The sequence below is a fragment of the Carcharodon carcharias genome, chromosome 9, assembly GCF_017639515.1.
Source record: "Carcharodon carcharias isolate sCarCar2 chromosome 9, sCarCar2.pri, whole genome shotgun sequence".
NCBI lineage: Eukaryota > Metazoa > Chordata > Chondrichthyes > Lamniformes > Lamnidae > Carcharodon > Carcharodon carcharias.
The window spans coordinates 49,144,514-49,160,518 of record NC_054475.1 but is presented as its reverse complement, the minus strand read 5'-3'; the positions used below and the strand labels follow the sequence as shown (position 1 = coordinate 49,160,518).

Below are 16,005 nucleotides of genomic sequence, written 5' to 3'. Positions count from 1 at the left end.
GCTGCCAAGATATACAGGCAGCAGAGCAGTTACCTCAATATGACTGAAGTGCAGTTCCAAAGGAGACTCCGACTGTCAAGGGGAACAGTCAACTACATCTGTCAGATGATGGGCCCTGAGATCTCTCCTAACTGTGTGGGTGGACACCCTATGCCAGCAGCTCTGAAGGCCACAATTGCCCTCCACTTCTATGCATCAGGCTCCTTCCAGGGCTCGGTGGGTGATCCTTGCAGTGTCTTCCTGTCAGCTGTCCACACTTGTGTCAAGCAGGTTACAGATGCTCTGTTCAGATGTGCATTGACCTTCATCCACTTCCGATGTGACCAGGCAAGTCAGGCACAGCAAGCCAGAGGCTTCGCGGCCATTGCTGGCTTCCCCCGCGTCCAGGGTGCAATAGACCGTACACATGTGGCCATCAAGATGCCAGCAGGTGAGCCCGGTGCCTTTGTCAACAGGAAGGGCTTCCACTCCATGAACGTTCAGATAGTGTGTGATCACAGGATGCAGATTCTATAAGTCTGTGCAAAGTACCCAGGCAGCTCGCACGACACCTACATTCTCAGACTCTCCCAGGTGCCAGGGCTCTTCAGTGCTCTGGCTCGGCTGGATGGATGGCTGGTGGGTGACAATGGCTATCCCCTCAGAAGGTCGCTCATGACGCTTCTCCGCCATCCAAGAACAGAAGCTGAGGAGCTGTGATAATGGTAGCACGCTGCGCTCTGCACAATTTTGCGCTGGAAAGGGGGGATGCAGTTGATGATGAAGACCTTGACGCAGTGGATGTGGCTGCACACGATGAATCCAGCAATGGTTCAGAGGATGAGGAAGCACAGGGCAATGATGAAGGGCAGCACGCCGACCCGCAACTACACCAAGGAAGCAGGGACATCCAGGACACTTTAATCCAATGAACCTTCAGCTAGCTCCACACACATGGATCTGCAAGACCAGCATTGCCTGGCGCATCCATACGCAGCACTTAGGTGTTACATCTTCCACCTCATCAGCTGCAACTAAGGGCTTAGTACAGAAACATCAATGTCCACTCAAACACTCATGATATGTCTGTGAAACAGACAAATGCAGTACAAAGGAGACACCCTCAGCCATGGTCACAAATGTGGACTTTATTGCCATCTATCAGATGGCGCAAACATTACAAAACGTCCACAAAAATAAATTCCCTAATCTAGAGGCAACAGAAAAGCACCAGTGAGAAACCCGTGGAGTGCCTAACGTGCCTTATGCTTACGTTTGCGGGTGCCTTGTCTTGGTGCCGCCCCATCGCTCGTAGTGGCTTGTGAGACAGCCTGCTGTCGCTGCTGTCCTGTTGGGCTCGATGACCTTGGCGGACGTCCTCTGGCCCATGGAGCCTGTGATGGCCCCGCCTGGGAGGGAATGGTCAGTTCCAGATCTGACACCTCCCCAGTTGTCACAGCCTCAACAGATGCAACGGTCACAGGCAGAGGGGCAGAGGAGCTGCTGCCCTCATGCGGAGCACCCTGAGAGGATCTCGCAGAGACAACAGGCAGCTGCTGCACCGACGTGAGGTCACACTGGACCTCCCTGCTCACAGCAGATGGATGACCACCTGTGGCCATTAGCGCTGTGAGGGCTTGCAGGTCAGAGCATAACCCAATCAGATGACTCTCAATCTGTTAGAAGTCCCTCTCCATGAGAGTCGCCAATCTCTTAATGGAGGAAGCCTGATGCTCTGACATGAGGTTCATGCTATCACTGACACACTGCCTGGATTCCTCCACCACAGAGACCAAGTGAAGCACATTCTCATGCAACCCTGCCAGATGGTCCCGCGCACCCAGCCACTTTTCCTGCAGCTGCTGCATGGCGGACATCTCCAGAGGCACATCATCACAGCCCGACTCAGCATGTGCCTGGTCCCCTGCAGTCCCCTGGCTGCTGGTGCTATCGGCACTCTCTGTCCGTGCCAACTCCTCCAGCGATTGTGAGGTGCCCTTTCCACTGTGCCCTGGAACACTAGCTGACGTCATAATCCCCACCGATGTGGTAGTCACTGCGCTGGTGCCTGTCTTGCTGAAATGACATGATGTTCGTGACAATTGACGTCCCTCAGGTGTGGAAGTGGAATTCTGGACGTCCTCCTGGCGGCCATGTGGTCGTGATGCTAAAATTAATAACAAGGACAGTGGATCAGTTAGCGTTCAGTCAGTAACACAATTCATCCCTTTCCACCCCCAGGGTCATAATGCACTTAACCTTCAAGAACCTAAGGAGATGAACATTGGTGGGATGGTAAATAGTCAAGTGGAGGACTAAACATTACACGTGCATACAGACAGGCTGGTCAGATGGCCTAAGGAATTCCACATGGATAAGTGTGAGGTTATGCACTTGGGCAAGACAAACAAGGTACAGAAATACAGGAGAAATGGTAGGACTGAGGAAAGTAAGGACGATTACAGGGATCTGTCTGGGCAGAACCATTAAGGTAGCACAACAAGAACATAAGACATTTAACAAGGTAAGAGCCAGGCTTGCCTTTATTAGCCAAGGAACAGAATGTAAGAAAAGGGATGTCATGTTGCAAGTGCAAAAAACACTGTCAAGGCCACAGCTACACTTCTGCGTTCAGTTGTGATCTGTGCTTCATGGGAGGAATGGCATTGGAGTGGAGAGTGCAGAGGTTCCTGACCTGAATGCATGTTGGCCTGGAGAGTTGGAGTTATGAGGAAACATTGCATACACTTGTGACATTTGCCGTGGAGCACAGGAGATTGACAGGTCACATTATTGACCTTCATACCGTTATGAGGGGCATAGACCGGGTGGACAGAAGGCAAAATTTCCCCTTGGCAGAGAGATGACTAACGTGGTGGCATTTATTTAAGTTGAGTGCCATGAGGTTGACAGGTGAGGTGCCGAGGACCTTTTGGACAGAGTAATGTGGCATGCACTGGCTGAAAGGGTGATGGAGGTACAAACCCTCCTAAGATGCAATAAGTGTTTGGATGTGCAGCAGTGATGCCATGCCATGTTAGGTCTTGGGGATAGTGGTCAGAAATGGGATAAGGTGACTTTGGAAGGTGCTAGAGACACACATCCTCAAGGGGCCAAGGGACCTTTGTATATGACCCACACGTCTGACTGTGTCAGTCTGTGAATGAGCAGTGTTGCAGCATTAACGATTGCAGCAACCATCAGTGCTTTGGATGGTGAGGAGACAGGGTGGATGGGACTGTGGTCCTCAAATACCTGGCCGCTGCACCCCAGCCTCACCGACACCTGCCACCCCCCCCACCCCCAGCCGCCCTGGCTCCTTTCCAGCTCCGTGGCTTGTTCTTTGAAGTGGGTCAGTGTGTGCAGCATGGCCTGGCCACCACCAGTGCACAAACGCTCTTGGGTGTTGTGTTCAGTTTTTGCCTGCAGAACAGAGAAGCGGATTTATTGGGGCAGCTCGCTCATGTACTCTGCACGCGCACACTGCACCCCAACCACAGTGGCACATCTGAGGCCTTCAGCGGCTCCTGTCCACACTACTGCTGATCAGTCACCAGAAGATAGTACAGCTGCTCCCAACCCTCTCCCCCAATGAACACCTTGGACACATTCGGCGTCAATCACTTTCAATAACACACGGGTCTTAGAGCCCATGGCAAGAAGGCGCAACTAGGTGTGGCGCCGAGGCCAGCAGATGGCTCTTGGCCACGGCACTTTGAGAGTCCCTTTCCACCATCTCATCACCATCAATAAAACATGTGTTGGAGTTCTGAGTACGTGTCTAGCTGCCTCTCCTTCAGGTTGCCAGCAGACTACTCAAGTGTGACAAAGACCAACACATGGTGCAGGGAGAACCCAACTTCTCTTCAACCTGGCTGATGTAAGCATGGTCACTATCTGTTTGCCCACCCAGCATGCGCCAAATGCCCAATGCAGTAACGACAGTAAGACGTGGGGGGTGGTCCTAAAAGGCTAAGGCTACCTGCTGGGTTAAATGGCCAAGGCTCACATGGTACTCACCCTTCCAGAGCGCAACAAATCATTGAAGTGCTTGCTGCACTGGGTCTCTATTCGACGGACAGCATCTTGGGAGCTGACCACCTATCCCACCTTCTGCCAGGCCCGCTTCATAATGTGGGGGGCCCTCCTCCTCCCATCCTGGGGAAACAGGACCTCTCGCTGTGCTACCACCTCCTCAAGAAAGGCATCAAGGCAGGCATCAGAGAAGTGAGGGGCACATTAGGCCCCCCGCAGGCCTACCCTGCAGTCTACCCCCCCTCCTCTGGCCTTCCCTCCACCGGAGCCTGCTGTGCAGACCCCCTGCACCAGTCAATGGCCATGGTGATCAGCCCAAAGGAGGCTGCCTGGCTTTTCTTTATACGGACTGCCGGGTCCCTATTGGAACCAGCAATCTGTACACGCCCACCACAATTTTGAAAATCCCACTCTTATCGGGAGTGTGAAATGCGCTGGGTGGGCCTTAATTGGCCTGTCCACACAAAATGGCGGCGCGGCCCAAATCGCCCATGGTGATCGGCTCCACGCCCGTGATTGGGTCAGCTCCGCCCGCCCAACTAACGGAAAACGCAGCCCTTGGATTCTCTATTAAAAACAAGGGACAGAATTTTGCGCTGGATTTATGGGCACATGCCTGACCTGACAGCAGATGAAATCACGTAGGAAGATGTCAGATGTGTGCCCCGATGTCATTGCGCACTCGCACAATCTTTCACTCGGTGGGCATGCTTCCGATTGCCACGCATGCCCACCAACAATTAAGTGGGCAATAGAGCCTATTAAGGAAGCAGTTGAGATCGATTTTATGTAGCCCATACGGTTGTTTGGTGGACAGGCCAATCGGCCAGGAGGTCTTTACAATTTCGCTGATACCTTGACCCAGGGCAGATGAAATGGCTGCGGTGAAATGTAATTTAAAGATATATCTAGGGACTGATGTTTTTTGAGTTCTGCTGTCAGGTGCTTGAATGTGTTGCATAGACACAGTTTGGTGCATTTTTTTCTTGTCAGCAGATAGATGGGAACACCATCACCTATAAGTTCCCCTCCAAGTCACTCATCATCCTGACTTGGAAATATATCACCGTTCCTTCACTGTCACTGTGTCAAAATCCTGGAATTCCCCTCCTAACAGCACGGTGGGTGTACCTACACCCACAGGGTCTGCAGCGGTTCAAGAAGGCAGCACATCACTACCTTCTCAAGGGCAATTAGCGATGAGCAATAAATGCTGGCCTAGCCAGCAAAGCCCACATCCTTTGAATGAATAAAATGAAATCTCCTATTAATATTGTCATGGACAGATGCATTTGCAACAAGTAAATTGATGAAGAGTAGGTCAAGCTGGTTTCGCTCATGTTAGCTGTCTAACCACCTGCGACTGACTCAGTGTGGCAGATATGTCCTTCAAGACTCTACCAGCTCACTCAAACTTGTTGTTATCAAGCCACTCTTGGTGATGAACATTTACATTCCCCACCCAGAGTGCATTCTGTGCCCTTGCTACCCTCAAGTGTTTCTTCCAAGTGGGGTTCAATGCAGAGGAGCAATGATTCATTAACTGAGGGAGAGTGATTGATGGTGATTAGCAGGAGGTTTCCTTGCCTATATTTGACCTATTTATTTATCCAACTTCCTTTTGAAAGTTACCATCGAATCTACTTCCATCACTCATTCAGGAAGTGCATTCCAGATTGTAACAACTCATATTTCACCTCATCTCCCCTGGGTTATTTTGCCAATTATCTTCAACAATGATCTTAAACAACTGAATACAAAAAGTTTTCACAGAGATGGAAGATTGGAGGCACCCAAGTGGCTCAATATATAAATGCACATCAAACTGTAGGAGTGAGGCCTACAGATCAGGAAGTTCCTTAAATATAAGCAGTCCTGGTTGTTATCATGGGCTGCAGTTCACTGATTCCCTCAACATCATTGATATGGACATTCGCTGAGGACAGAGGGTTGCTGATCTGCCACCCATCTCAGCTTAGTAGTTTGTCAATAATTACTCATGAAAAGATTGATTCCTGGAATGTGATGGTGATCCTATGATGAGCGATTGAGTAGAATAGGCCTCTACTCTCTGGAGTTTAGAAGAATGTGAGGTGATTGAAAGATAGAAGTTGGATGCTGAGAGGCTGTTTCCCCTGACTTGATATTCTACAACACAGGAACGCAGCCTGAGGATAAAGGCCCAATCATTGAAGACTGAGACGAGGAGGAGTTTCATCTTTCACAGCATTGTTTTTTTTAATTCATTGGATGTGGGTGTCACTAGCTAGGCCAGTATTTATTGCCCATCCCTAATTGTCCTTGTTTCAGAGGACATTTAAGAGTCAACCACATTGCTGCAGGTCTAGAGTCACATATCGGACAGACCAGGTAAGGACTGCAGATTTCCTTCTCCAAAGGGGCTTTAGGATTTTTAATGACAATAAAATTCATGGACTTTTAATTCCAGGTTTCCTATTGAATTCAAATTTCACCATCTGCTGTGGCAGGATTCAAACCCAGGTCTCTGGAATGTTAGCCCCTTGATAATACCACTATGCCACTATGAAGATTTGTAATTTTCTATCTCAAAGTGCTATAGATGCTCAGTCATTTGGTGTTTTCAAGGTTGAGATTGATAGATTTTTGGACTCTCGCGGGATCAAGGGATGTGACGACTGAGCAGGAAAGTGGAATTGAGGTCCAAGATCATCCATGATCTTATTGAATGATGGAGTAGGCTCAAGAGGTGGTAAGAGCTACTGCTGTTCTGTTTCTAATGCTGTTAGGTTCCCTAACTTCATTCGGATAATGAGTTAAGACAAGAAACGGGTGCAGAGCAATGTAATAAAAAGAAAGTAGCTTCTTCACCTTACGTATTAACAAAATGGAGTGTAGACAAGAAACCAGGATGAACTACTCAAAGAATCCTGCTTAAAGAAAGCACAGAACAGAGAGAGTGATACAACATTGGAATTAAATTCTCGAACCTGCATTCCTGAAAGCATGGTTCCCTACAAAGGGAGCAAATCCTGCAGAAAAATGGCAGAGTAAATTATTTTGGCTTTAATACTGAACCAACAATAACCATCATGCAAATTAAGCAAAGGGAGATTTTGTATGGGGAAGGATATGCTTTAGGGTATTCACTAGTTGGACAGTCTCAAACAGACAATAAACATAAAAACAGGGTCTTTACCTGAAATCCATTTGTTATGATGCACAACCTAAGCCGCCTTCCACATCTGGAGACTGTTTAGAAAGACTGCAGAGTTGGACTGAGTATCTCCAGAAACTAATTTCCTTTCTGCATTTCAGGATCCTGAAAAATGTAAAGCGTTTTCCAGAAAAGATGTGCTTGTTTGATAACAAATCTTCTGTTGGAAGGTTTGGGTAATTTCTGATATGTCATGCATGGCTTTTCTATGGTGAGGCTAACCTTTGCTATCTGAACTGCTTAGCTCTCTTCTGCTGTAAGCTTCATTTTCACTGGAACCTAGGATTATTTGAATTAAACACATGTCAAAGCCAAGCATTTAAAAGCACAGCAACAGCAGATAAGTCGCAGCCTGGGACATAGCAGTTTGCTGTACTATGCAATCTGTCAACTGTGTCTCAGTGGGTAGCACTTTTGCGGGTCCAAGTCCCATTCCAGGGACTTTAACACAAAATCTAGGCTGACATTCCAGTGCATTACTGGGAGAGCACTACACTGTCAGAGGTGCTGTCTTTTGGATGAGATCCTAAACTGAGGTCACATCTTCCCTCTCAGGTAGGTGTAAAAAATCCCATGGAACTATTATAAAGAATAGTCTCTCCAGTGGCCAATGTTTATTCTTCAACCATCATCACTAAAAAAAATCTGGCCTTTGTCCCAGTGCTGTTTGCAGGATCTTGGGCTGAACAGATTTTTTGATCTGTTTCCCTCAATTACAACAGTGACGACACAGTGGGAAAATCACCACCTGGAAGTTTCCCTCCAAACCACTCACCATCCTGACTTGGAAATATATTACCGTTCCTACAGGGCCATTTGCTACTTGTTCCATTTTGTTCTTTCACACAATGCTATCCTTGTTCTGCTATAATCACATTTTGCTTTCTTACCTTTACGCCACTATTACCAACTTTTTTAGCACTAACCACTACCATTAACAATCCCTTTGTCCTCTTGTTCATGACATCTTTGTCAATATTTCCTTTGTCCCCACCTATCGCTGACCTTCTATCCAGCTCCACCTGCCCCACCCCGCTTAAACAGTATAAATTTCATCACATTTCCACTTCCCTTCAGCTCTGAAGAAGGGTCATACAAACTCGAAATATTAACTCTGTTTTTCACTCCACAGATACTGTCAGACCTGCTGAGTTTTTCCAGCATTCTCTGTTTTTGTTTCAGATTTCCAGCATCTGCAGTATTTTGCTTTTATCACCATTCCTTCACTGTCGCTGGGTCCTAGAAATCCTGAAACTCCCTCCCAAACAGCACTGTGGGTGTACCTACACCACATGGACTGCAGCGGTTCAAGAGGGCATCTCACCACCACTGTCTCAAGGGCAATTAGAGATGGGCAGTAAATGTTGGCCCAGGCAGTGATGTTCACATCCCATGGATGAATAAAAAAAGCTTCAGAATTACTTCAATGGTTCTGAAGTGCTTTGGGATGCCCTGAGGTTATGTGAGCATAAAATGTAAGTCTTTCTTTTCTTTTGCTGCCAAGCCAGTTCAAATGGTAGGAATGGAATTTATGTCTGTGATTCCTTAATTTCGTAAGTTCCTTTCCTGAGTCACAATATCAGGAGGAGCAGTGAATGGTTATTGAACTGATGAGCATTGCTTATATCACCAGCATTCAATTGTTGTCACAGTACTGAATTCTACATTGTTTTATTTGTAAAAGAATATTCTTAGGTGATCCAGCCTACAAAGCCCCTGATTGGAATTTGTCCACCAGTTTCAAATAGAGATGGTGCTGGGCAGGCCTTCTGGAGTAGACTGTAACCAGGGTTACGATGACCACTGCTGGCCATGCAGCCCCACACGGTCCAACTCAAAAAGAACAAGAACCAATTACAGTAGATATTGTGGAACTGTTGAAGAAGAATCAGTTTTTGAAAATACCCCAAGTTTTAACAAGGGAATCTTTCTGCAGACCAGAGGGACATTCTGCAGATGCTGCTCCCCTCCCACATCATCACCCCTCGCCAGAGGTTGCCAGGCACAATGCCAGAATATCCATCTACCCTCAATAACTTGGTGACATACACAGGTGGCATTCTCTGTCCCATTCCTACGGCAACAGCTGAGGTGACGGGTTGTGATTCGCAGCTGTGAAACCATACGCCAGCGCTTTCCAGTCAAGGGGGAAAGGAAATCCTACTTTAAAAAAAAAGACCCTCTGGCTATATGTTACCTATTTTCAACATCTAATACATTTCAGGTATTGTCCATGTGGTGTACGGTGAACACATATAACCCCTGCCCTACCAGGCAGAACAACTCCTTATCCTGTAAGCACATTCAGTTGTACATACAAATATATGAATTAGGAGCCGGAAATCTCCTTGAGCCTGCTCCGCCATTCAATAAGACCATGGCTGATCTAGTTGTGGCTTCAATTCCACATTCTGCCTACCCCCAATAATCTTTGACTCCCTTGTTAGTCAAGAATCTATTTACCTCTGCCTGAAAAGTATTCAGAGCCTCCACTGTTCTCTGGAGAAGAGTTTCAAAGATTCACAACCCTCTGAGGGAAAAAATTTCTTCTCATCTCTGCCTTAAATGGGAGGCCCCTTATTTTTAAACTGTGTCCCCTAGTTCTAGTTGTAGACTTGTAGACTTTGTAACTGATCAGATTAAATAACTCAGTAATGCAGAAACCCAGGGCAGAATTTTGCCCTTGTCGGGCGGGCTCAGTGGTGGGGCGGGGAGGAGGTCAGGAGGTCGACCGCCACCCCAATCAAGGCCAGAAGGCGATTTCACGATGCGCGGGCCAATCACGTGCTTGATAGTTTCCCTGAGGGAGATGAAGAGTGTTAAAAAAAATGAATAAAGAAATGAAAAATTTAATAAAATGTCCCCTCATGTGACTGTCACATGGACATATTATTAATTAAATTTTACATTTTTTATCTTATTTTTGTTTTCTTTGGGAAACTTCATCCCGCCCGGGCAGCAAGAAGTTTCTCTCAATTATCTTTTTAATGGCCTTAACAGGCCTTTTAATTGACAGCGGGCCCGCTGCCGACTCCAGAGCATGCCAGTCAAATGAAATATTGCGCGACCGCGCATTGACGTCAGGACGCTCTTCCGACCTCAAAGCATGTCATTTTACGCTCGAGTGGGTTGGGCACATGCCCACCCATGGAGCTAAAAATTTTGCCCTTGGACTAATGTCCTGAGATCATTCAACTCCCATCATAATGGCTGCGGAATATAAATTAAGATTTAAAATAAACAGTTCTTATCAGTAATCTTGATCATGAAATTGCTAGATTGTTGTAAAGTTGGTTTAATAACTGTCTTTAGAGAAGGAAATCTGCCATCCTTACATGATCTGGCCTATATGTGAGTTAAGACCAATAGTAATGTGGTTGACTTTTAACTGGCCAGTGAAATTACCTAGTTATATTCCAGAAGATGGATTGCCAGCACCAATTCAAGGGCAATTAAGGATGCAAAATAAGTGTTGATCTTCGTGACGACATCCAAATCCTGTGAATGAAAAAAAATCCATTTCCTGTAGCAGATGTTTACTAATTTATCCAAAGTGTTAAACTGATCTGTGACCAAGAGAATAAACAAAGAAGAAAGTAAGTGGAAATGTAATCAAACACCACTGGACCCATTTCAGCACAATGCCAAACTCCACACAGACTCCCTTGGGCATTCTCCAAGACTTGGCAGTCCTTTAGGCAAACATCTTGTCAGTGATTTAACAATGCACTCTGCCAAGTTCCTGCCTCCAACATGGACAAATTGTTTACCTGACTGTTCTGTCCAAGGCTAATTTAGATTGCAAAACTGATCTCAAGTGTATTTCCAGCATCTTCTGTTTATAGTTCAAATTTCCATCATCTGCAGCATTATTGGCTTTGCATTAGATTCCAAGAAGTAGTTACAAAAAACAATTAACAAGGTATTGCGCACTAACATAAAAGCAAAATACTCTGGATGCTGGAAACCTGAAATAAAAACAGAAAATGTTGGAAATACTCAGCAGATCTGGCAGCACCCGTGGAGAGAGAAACAGAGTTAACATTTCACTTCGATAGCCTTTCTTCAGAACTAATCACTTGGAGTTGAACTGCAGAGTGGTATGGTTCACTGTATCAAACACTGTGAAGATGTCAAGGAGTGATAATACAATCATGACTTGGGTTAGGATTGCTTTGGTGCTGTCTGAAGGTTGGTCAGAGGCCGGAATGAAGAGATTCAAACAGTGGTTTTGAAGAGGTGGACACGGAACAGGGAAGTGAAAAAACATTTGAAAACTTTGGAAGGAAAGTGAGGTTAAAGATGGGTGGTGGCTGGGACAGTAGAGGCAGCGAGTGGATGGGCTGAGGTTGGGGTTTTTAAACAGTGCCTAAGGAAAGGGAATCAGTGATGTCAGCTACTGCAGGAGTCCAGAGGGTAGGTGAGTTGGCCAGGAGTAAATTGGTATGAGGATTTAGGGGGAAGGAATCAGATCCCCCAGCTAAATATACTTTGCAAAGCTCAAATGTGAGGAGTGGGTGAGATATTGTTGATTAGAACCATGGGCTTCTCTGTCTCAGGATCTGTCAGGAGTGGGAGAGAGCAGCCTTCACGCAGCCTACTCTGATAAGTGAGAAATCATAACTGATGACATCAACCTGGCAGCTAAACATTAATGAACAATCTGCAGGTCTTCAGAGTAACAAACCATTACCGTCCTCTTCAGAGCCAAGGAACATGACAGGTGGGTCCTGGAACAAAGATCTTCCAACTCAACATTAAGGGACTTTTCCAGGATAAGTGCAAAATCTCATGAATGTGAAAGATGCATAACATTGATATCTTTCCATTCCAGGAATCATGTCTCCAATAATTAACAGGCCAGCCACTACTGTATCCATGGATACAAACTCATAATTAGCCACTACGACTACCATACACATGAAGAAAACCATCACATAATCAACATTTGCCTTCCAAATAAAGACAAAGCCACTGCCATCAAGATACTGGAGCTGCACATTACCAATATGCACAAAGCCCCTAATTCGAAATGGCCAAAGCTAGTGTTCTCAAGTGCACCAATCCCAGCCCTATATGTTGGTGACTTTAGCAGTCACCACACTGTAGGGCTTTTGAAGCTATGAAGTTGAAAGTGAAAACATCACACACTGAAATTGGTCAGCCCCAAGCAGCGAGTAGCCTTCCATTCTGCTCTCTGAAAAGGCGACTACAACCCAACCAAATGGGGAACTGCTATGCGATATATGATTGGAACTCTCGAACCAACCCCAACACCATGGCTCCCCATGCTGTTGCCCATCATCCTCCTATCCATTTGTTGTGATGCCGCAACTCTATAGAAGTTCAGCGAATTGAGGAAAACGAGCATCTCCCCATTCAAAAGGAAAATAACAGCTCCCCTCAATACTGTGTGAGCTCTTTTGGACCCATATACTTCATCTTCAATGTTGTGACTTCACCCAGACGAATTTTGAAATCTAAATGGAATATACAAAAAGTTGCACAAAAACATTCTGTGAAAGATACAATGCAGAAGATCCCAAGCTAGCTCATGGGCAACTCTAAATCATTTACACACAAACCACGGAAATGAGAATACTTGATGCATGAATGGAAAATTAAAGACTCTCCAGTGTGAGACTGCGGTCACTAAGAACAGACCATGAAACATGTAGCAACTCACTTTCCAATTCACAAGTATGGAGGAGTCATCAGAGAAATACACTCACTACTGCTGACTTAGCTGCCTGATTACAAAACGATAGTTGTTGTTCTACATCTATAGTAGTCATAAAAGAGAGAGAGTACCTCAGTCAGGTGATGGTGGGGCCATTCTATGCGCAGAGGTCTAAGGCTTACTTCATGCACAAGGAACCAACCAATTCCACTTTGAGCTGCCAAAGAAGGCGCTGGGTGCCTGTGCACAGACTCATTAGGTCTCCTCTTTCCTTTGGCTGCAATGCTGTAACTTCACTGTGTCAGTTGAAGGCTGCATTTAAAGCAAAATCCCGGGCACCATTACACTCTCCTACTCCTCCCTCTGAGCCAGAATGGACAATGGGCAGTCATTGCTTGGATGTTGGCCCCTGCTATTCCAGCCCTTGTCACCTTCTGCAACTAACAATACTCCCAGAATACCAGACATTGTGTAAAGTAAGTTGGCCTTACATTATCTGTTGAGGTCAACTCATTCAATTATCAGGAGTCTAGTGGGATAGCTCAGTGATAGAGTCACTGATCATAATATTCATCTAATTACAGCCCAGAATTCCAAAGGAAACAAAAATTGGGTCATTTTTAATTCAAAAGCAACTATTGGCTTCAGAGAAAGCAATGGCTTTGCAATGAAAAATATTTCAAAGCAATAATCTGGCCTTTAGCTCATGTAACTGGACTGTTCCCCTTTGTCCTTACATCTAATGATGTTATTTCAATCAGCAGTGATGTGACTTAACCACATGAATCCAAAATGCTTGCAGCTACCCACATGACTGTCTTCAGCAACAACCATAGGGGACCACCTAGATGTGCACTGGGATGGGGAACTCCAAAGAGTCAGTGCTGAGCTCCCTAATTCCCACAAAACAAAGCAGAATCTCTGCGCTGTTTCTACATTAGAACCATGCTCTAGCTAATATTTTACATGAAGAGGCCTGGATTTTATGATTGAAGCACTTCTTCATTGTGACAGGAATCCAGCTGTCATGCAGAGATCTCTAACCTCAGCTATTATCTCTGGCATCTCCTATGAAGGAGGTGGGCTCCCTGTCCTCTTCAGACTGGTGAGCAGGGACTCACCGCTCGAGGAGGAATAAATGGGCAAGTTGCCTTCAAATATTTCTCCTGCCATTGGCAAGGGCTCCCTCATCCACTCAAATCCCAAGGCCCTCATAGCCTTCGAAGGAGCCGAGTCGGCAGCCTATGCCTCCAGCCTCCCATCAGGAACATGCTTCAGACTCAAGAGGTTGTGGGTTCCAGACCTATCCGGAGGCTTAAGCACAACATCAGGATTAACACTCCCGAATGCTGCATTGTTGAAAATGCCAACTTTCAGATGAGATGTTAAACTCAGGCCCTGGCTTGCCCCTGACTAAAAATATCATGTTACTGTGTGTTTGATCTTGCTGTATGCAAATTGGCTGCTGTCTTCCAACATTACAACAGTGACTCTACTTCATTGTAAAGTGCTTTGGGCCATTCTGAGGTTGTGAAAGGTGCTATATAAATGTATGTCTTTCATTTATTAAGAAATAGTGCCATGGATTTTCAAACCCTTTCACCTTGTTTCATTTTGGTGGATTTGAGGTGCACAGGTGAGTCAACTCAGCTGGATTAGGACTGTATAGTGTCCAATTGTTAGAAAAGGACCTTGCTAAGTGATTAGAAGCCATTCCCACTACCCCAAAATTGAGCTGTTGGGTATCTCTATTTTCCATCATTCCACCAATGGTAGTCATGCCTTCAGCTAACAAGGCCTTAAGTTCTGGAATTCCCTCCCTAAATCTCTCTTTCTCTCTCTCTCGCTCTCTCTCCTACTTTAAGGCACACTTTATAAACATACTCTTTCATCTGTTCTAACACTTCTTTATGTGGCTCAATGTCAAATTTTGTCTGATTTTGTTCTCCTGTGAAGCACTTTGAGACATTTTATGCCACTAAATCCACACTTTAAATGGAAGTCGTTGTTGTTATAGTGGCTTGTAAACAAGGCAATAATTAAAAATGTACTTCATGGTCTGGCCTAAAATAGTTGTGCAGCTCTTGATGTCTATCGTGATGCTGGATTGATTATAAGATCTCCTTCTGCTGCGATCCATTTTTTCCTGACCCATTAAAACTAACACTGGAGAAAACATATGGAATTAATAAGTGGATGATTGAGAATATTGTGTGGTCCCTCCCGCAATCCTTCCCCCAACCCCGACCCCTGCCTGTCTGTTGGTGCATTCCAAAGCCATGAGCTGGAACCAGACTCAAGATAGAGCACAGACACACACTCCTCTCAGTACTCACACTCAGAGAGCTGCACGCTCCTTTTTACAGTCACAATCTAGGACCTTCACAAAAGATGGGGACATTGATCCAGTATCTCAGTGTGGTCTCAGCCATTGTTCTGTCAGTGCAAAGTCAGCCCTCGTTCAGAGAATACATCGAGAGAAGACTGTCTGCTTTCGAGGTAAGTCTTTCAATGCTTGTTCATCATGCTGTTTCTGATCTGCAAAAGAGGAAACAATTAGAATTTTAAAAGTTTATCGGCTCTTGGTCTCCAAGGTGGTGAGTTGGGAAATTGGAATTAACATTTAATTTCCCCAGCTGTCAATGCGTTTATAAAAGCATTGCATTTTCCCTGCCTCTTTGAGTGAATTTTTACTGTTTTTTTAAAACATTTTGGGATTTAATTTTTGGTATCGCTCTGGTTAGTGCATTTGCATGCGATTTTAACATGACTCTTAATCCATTTAAGCAGACAAATGCATGCCTTGAAAAACACAAAATGGAACTTTATGTGAATGTATGAACCAGGGCACTGAGGGAAATTAAACTCTCCTGAGTGATTTCCAGTGATCCTAAGAATTCCCACTCATTGGGTTACAGAGTAGAGAATCAGAATCCTTGAAAGAGATCTTGAAAGAGCTCCAACTCTGTCACCTGGACCTATACGGTCGCACTACACAAGCACAGTCATGTAAGTAAGCGTGTCTAGCAATGGGCAAGATGTAATACACAAGGGGCAGGACTTTCTGTCTCCAACCACAACCTGGATCATCCGGGCCCGCCAAAAATCTGAATCT

The 16,005-nt window shown here is 45.6% G+C and overlaps 1 protein-coding gene across 1 annotated transcript in view; it reads left to right on the top strand.

The window, feature by feature from the left end:
* The first annotated feature begins 15,176 nt into the window (after nt 1-15,176).
* The window catches only part of LOC121282254 (olfactomedin-like protein 3), a 35,141-nt gene continuing 34,312 nt past the window's right edge, over nt 15,177-16,005 (top strand). Inside the window, exon 1 of the mRNA XM_041195873.1 lies at nt 15,177-15,389. Within this exon, the coding sequence (XP_041051807.1) occupies nt 15,282-15,389 (108 nt within the window). The 5' untranslated portion in view covers nt 15,177-15,281. The remainder of the gene's footprint in view (nt 15,390-16,005) is intronic.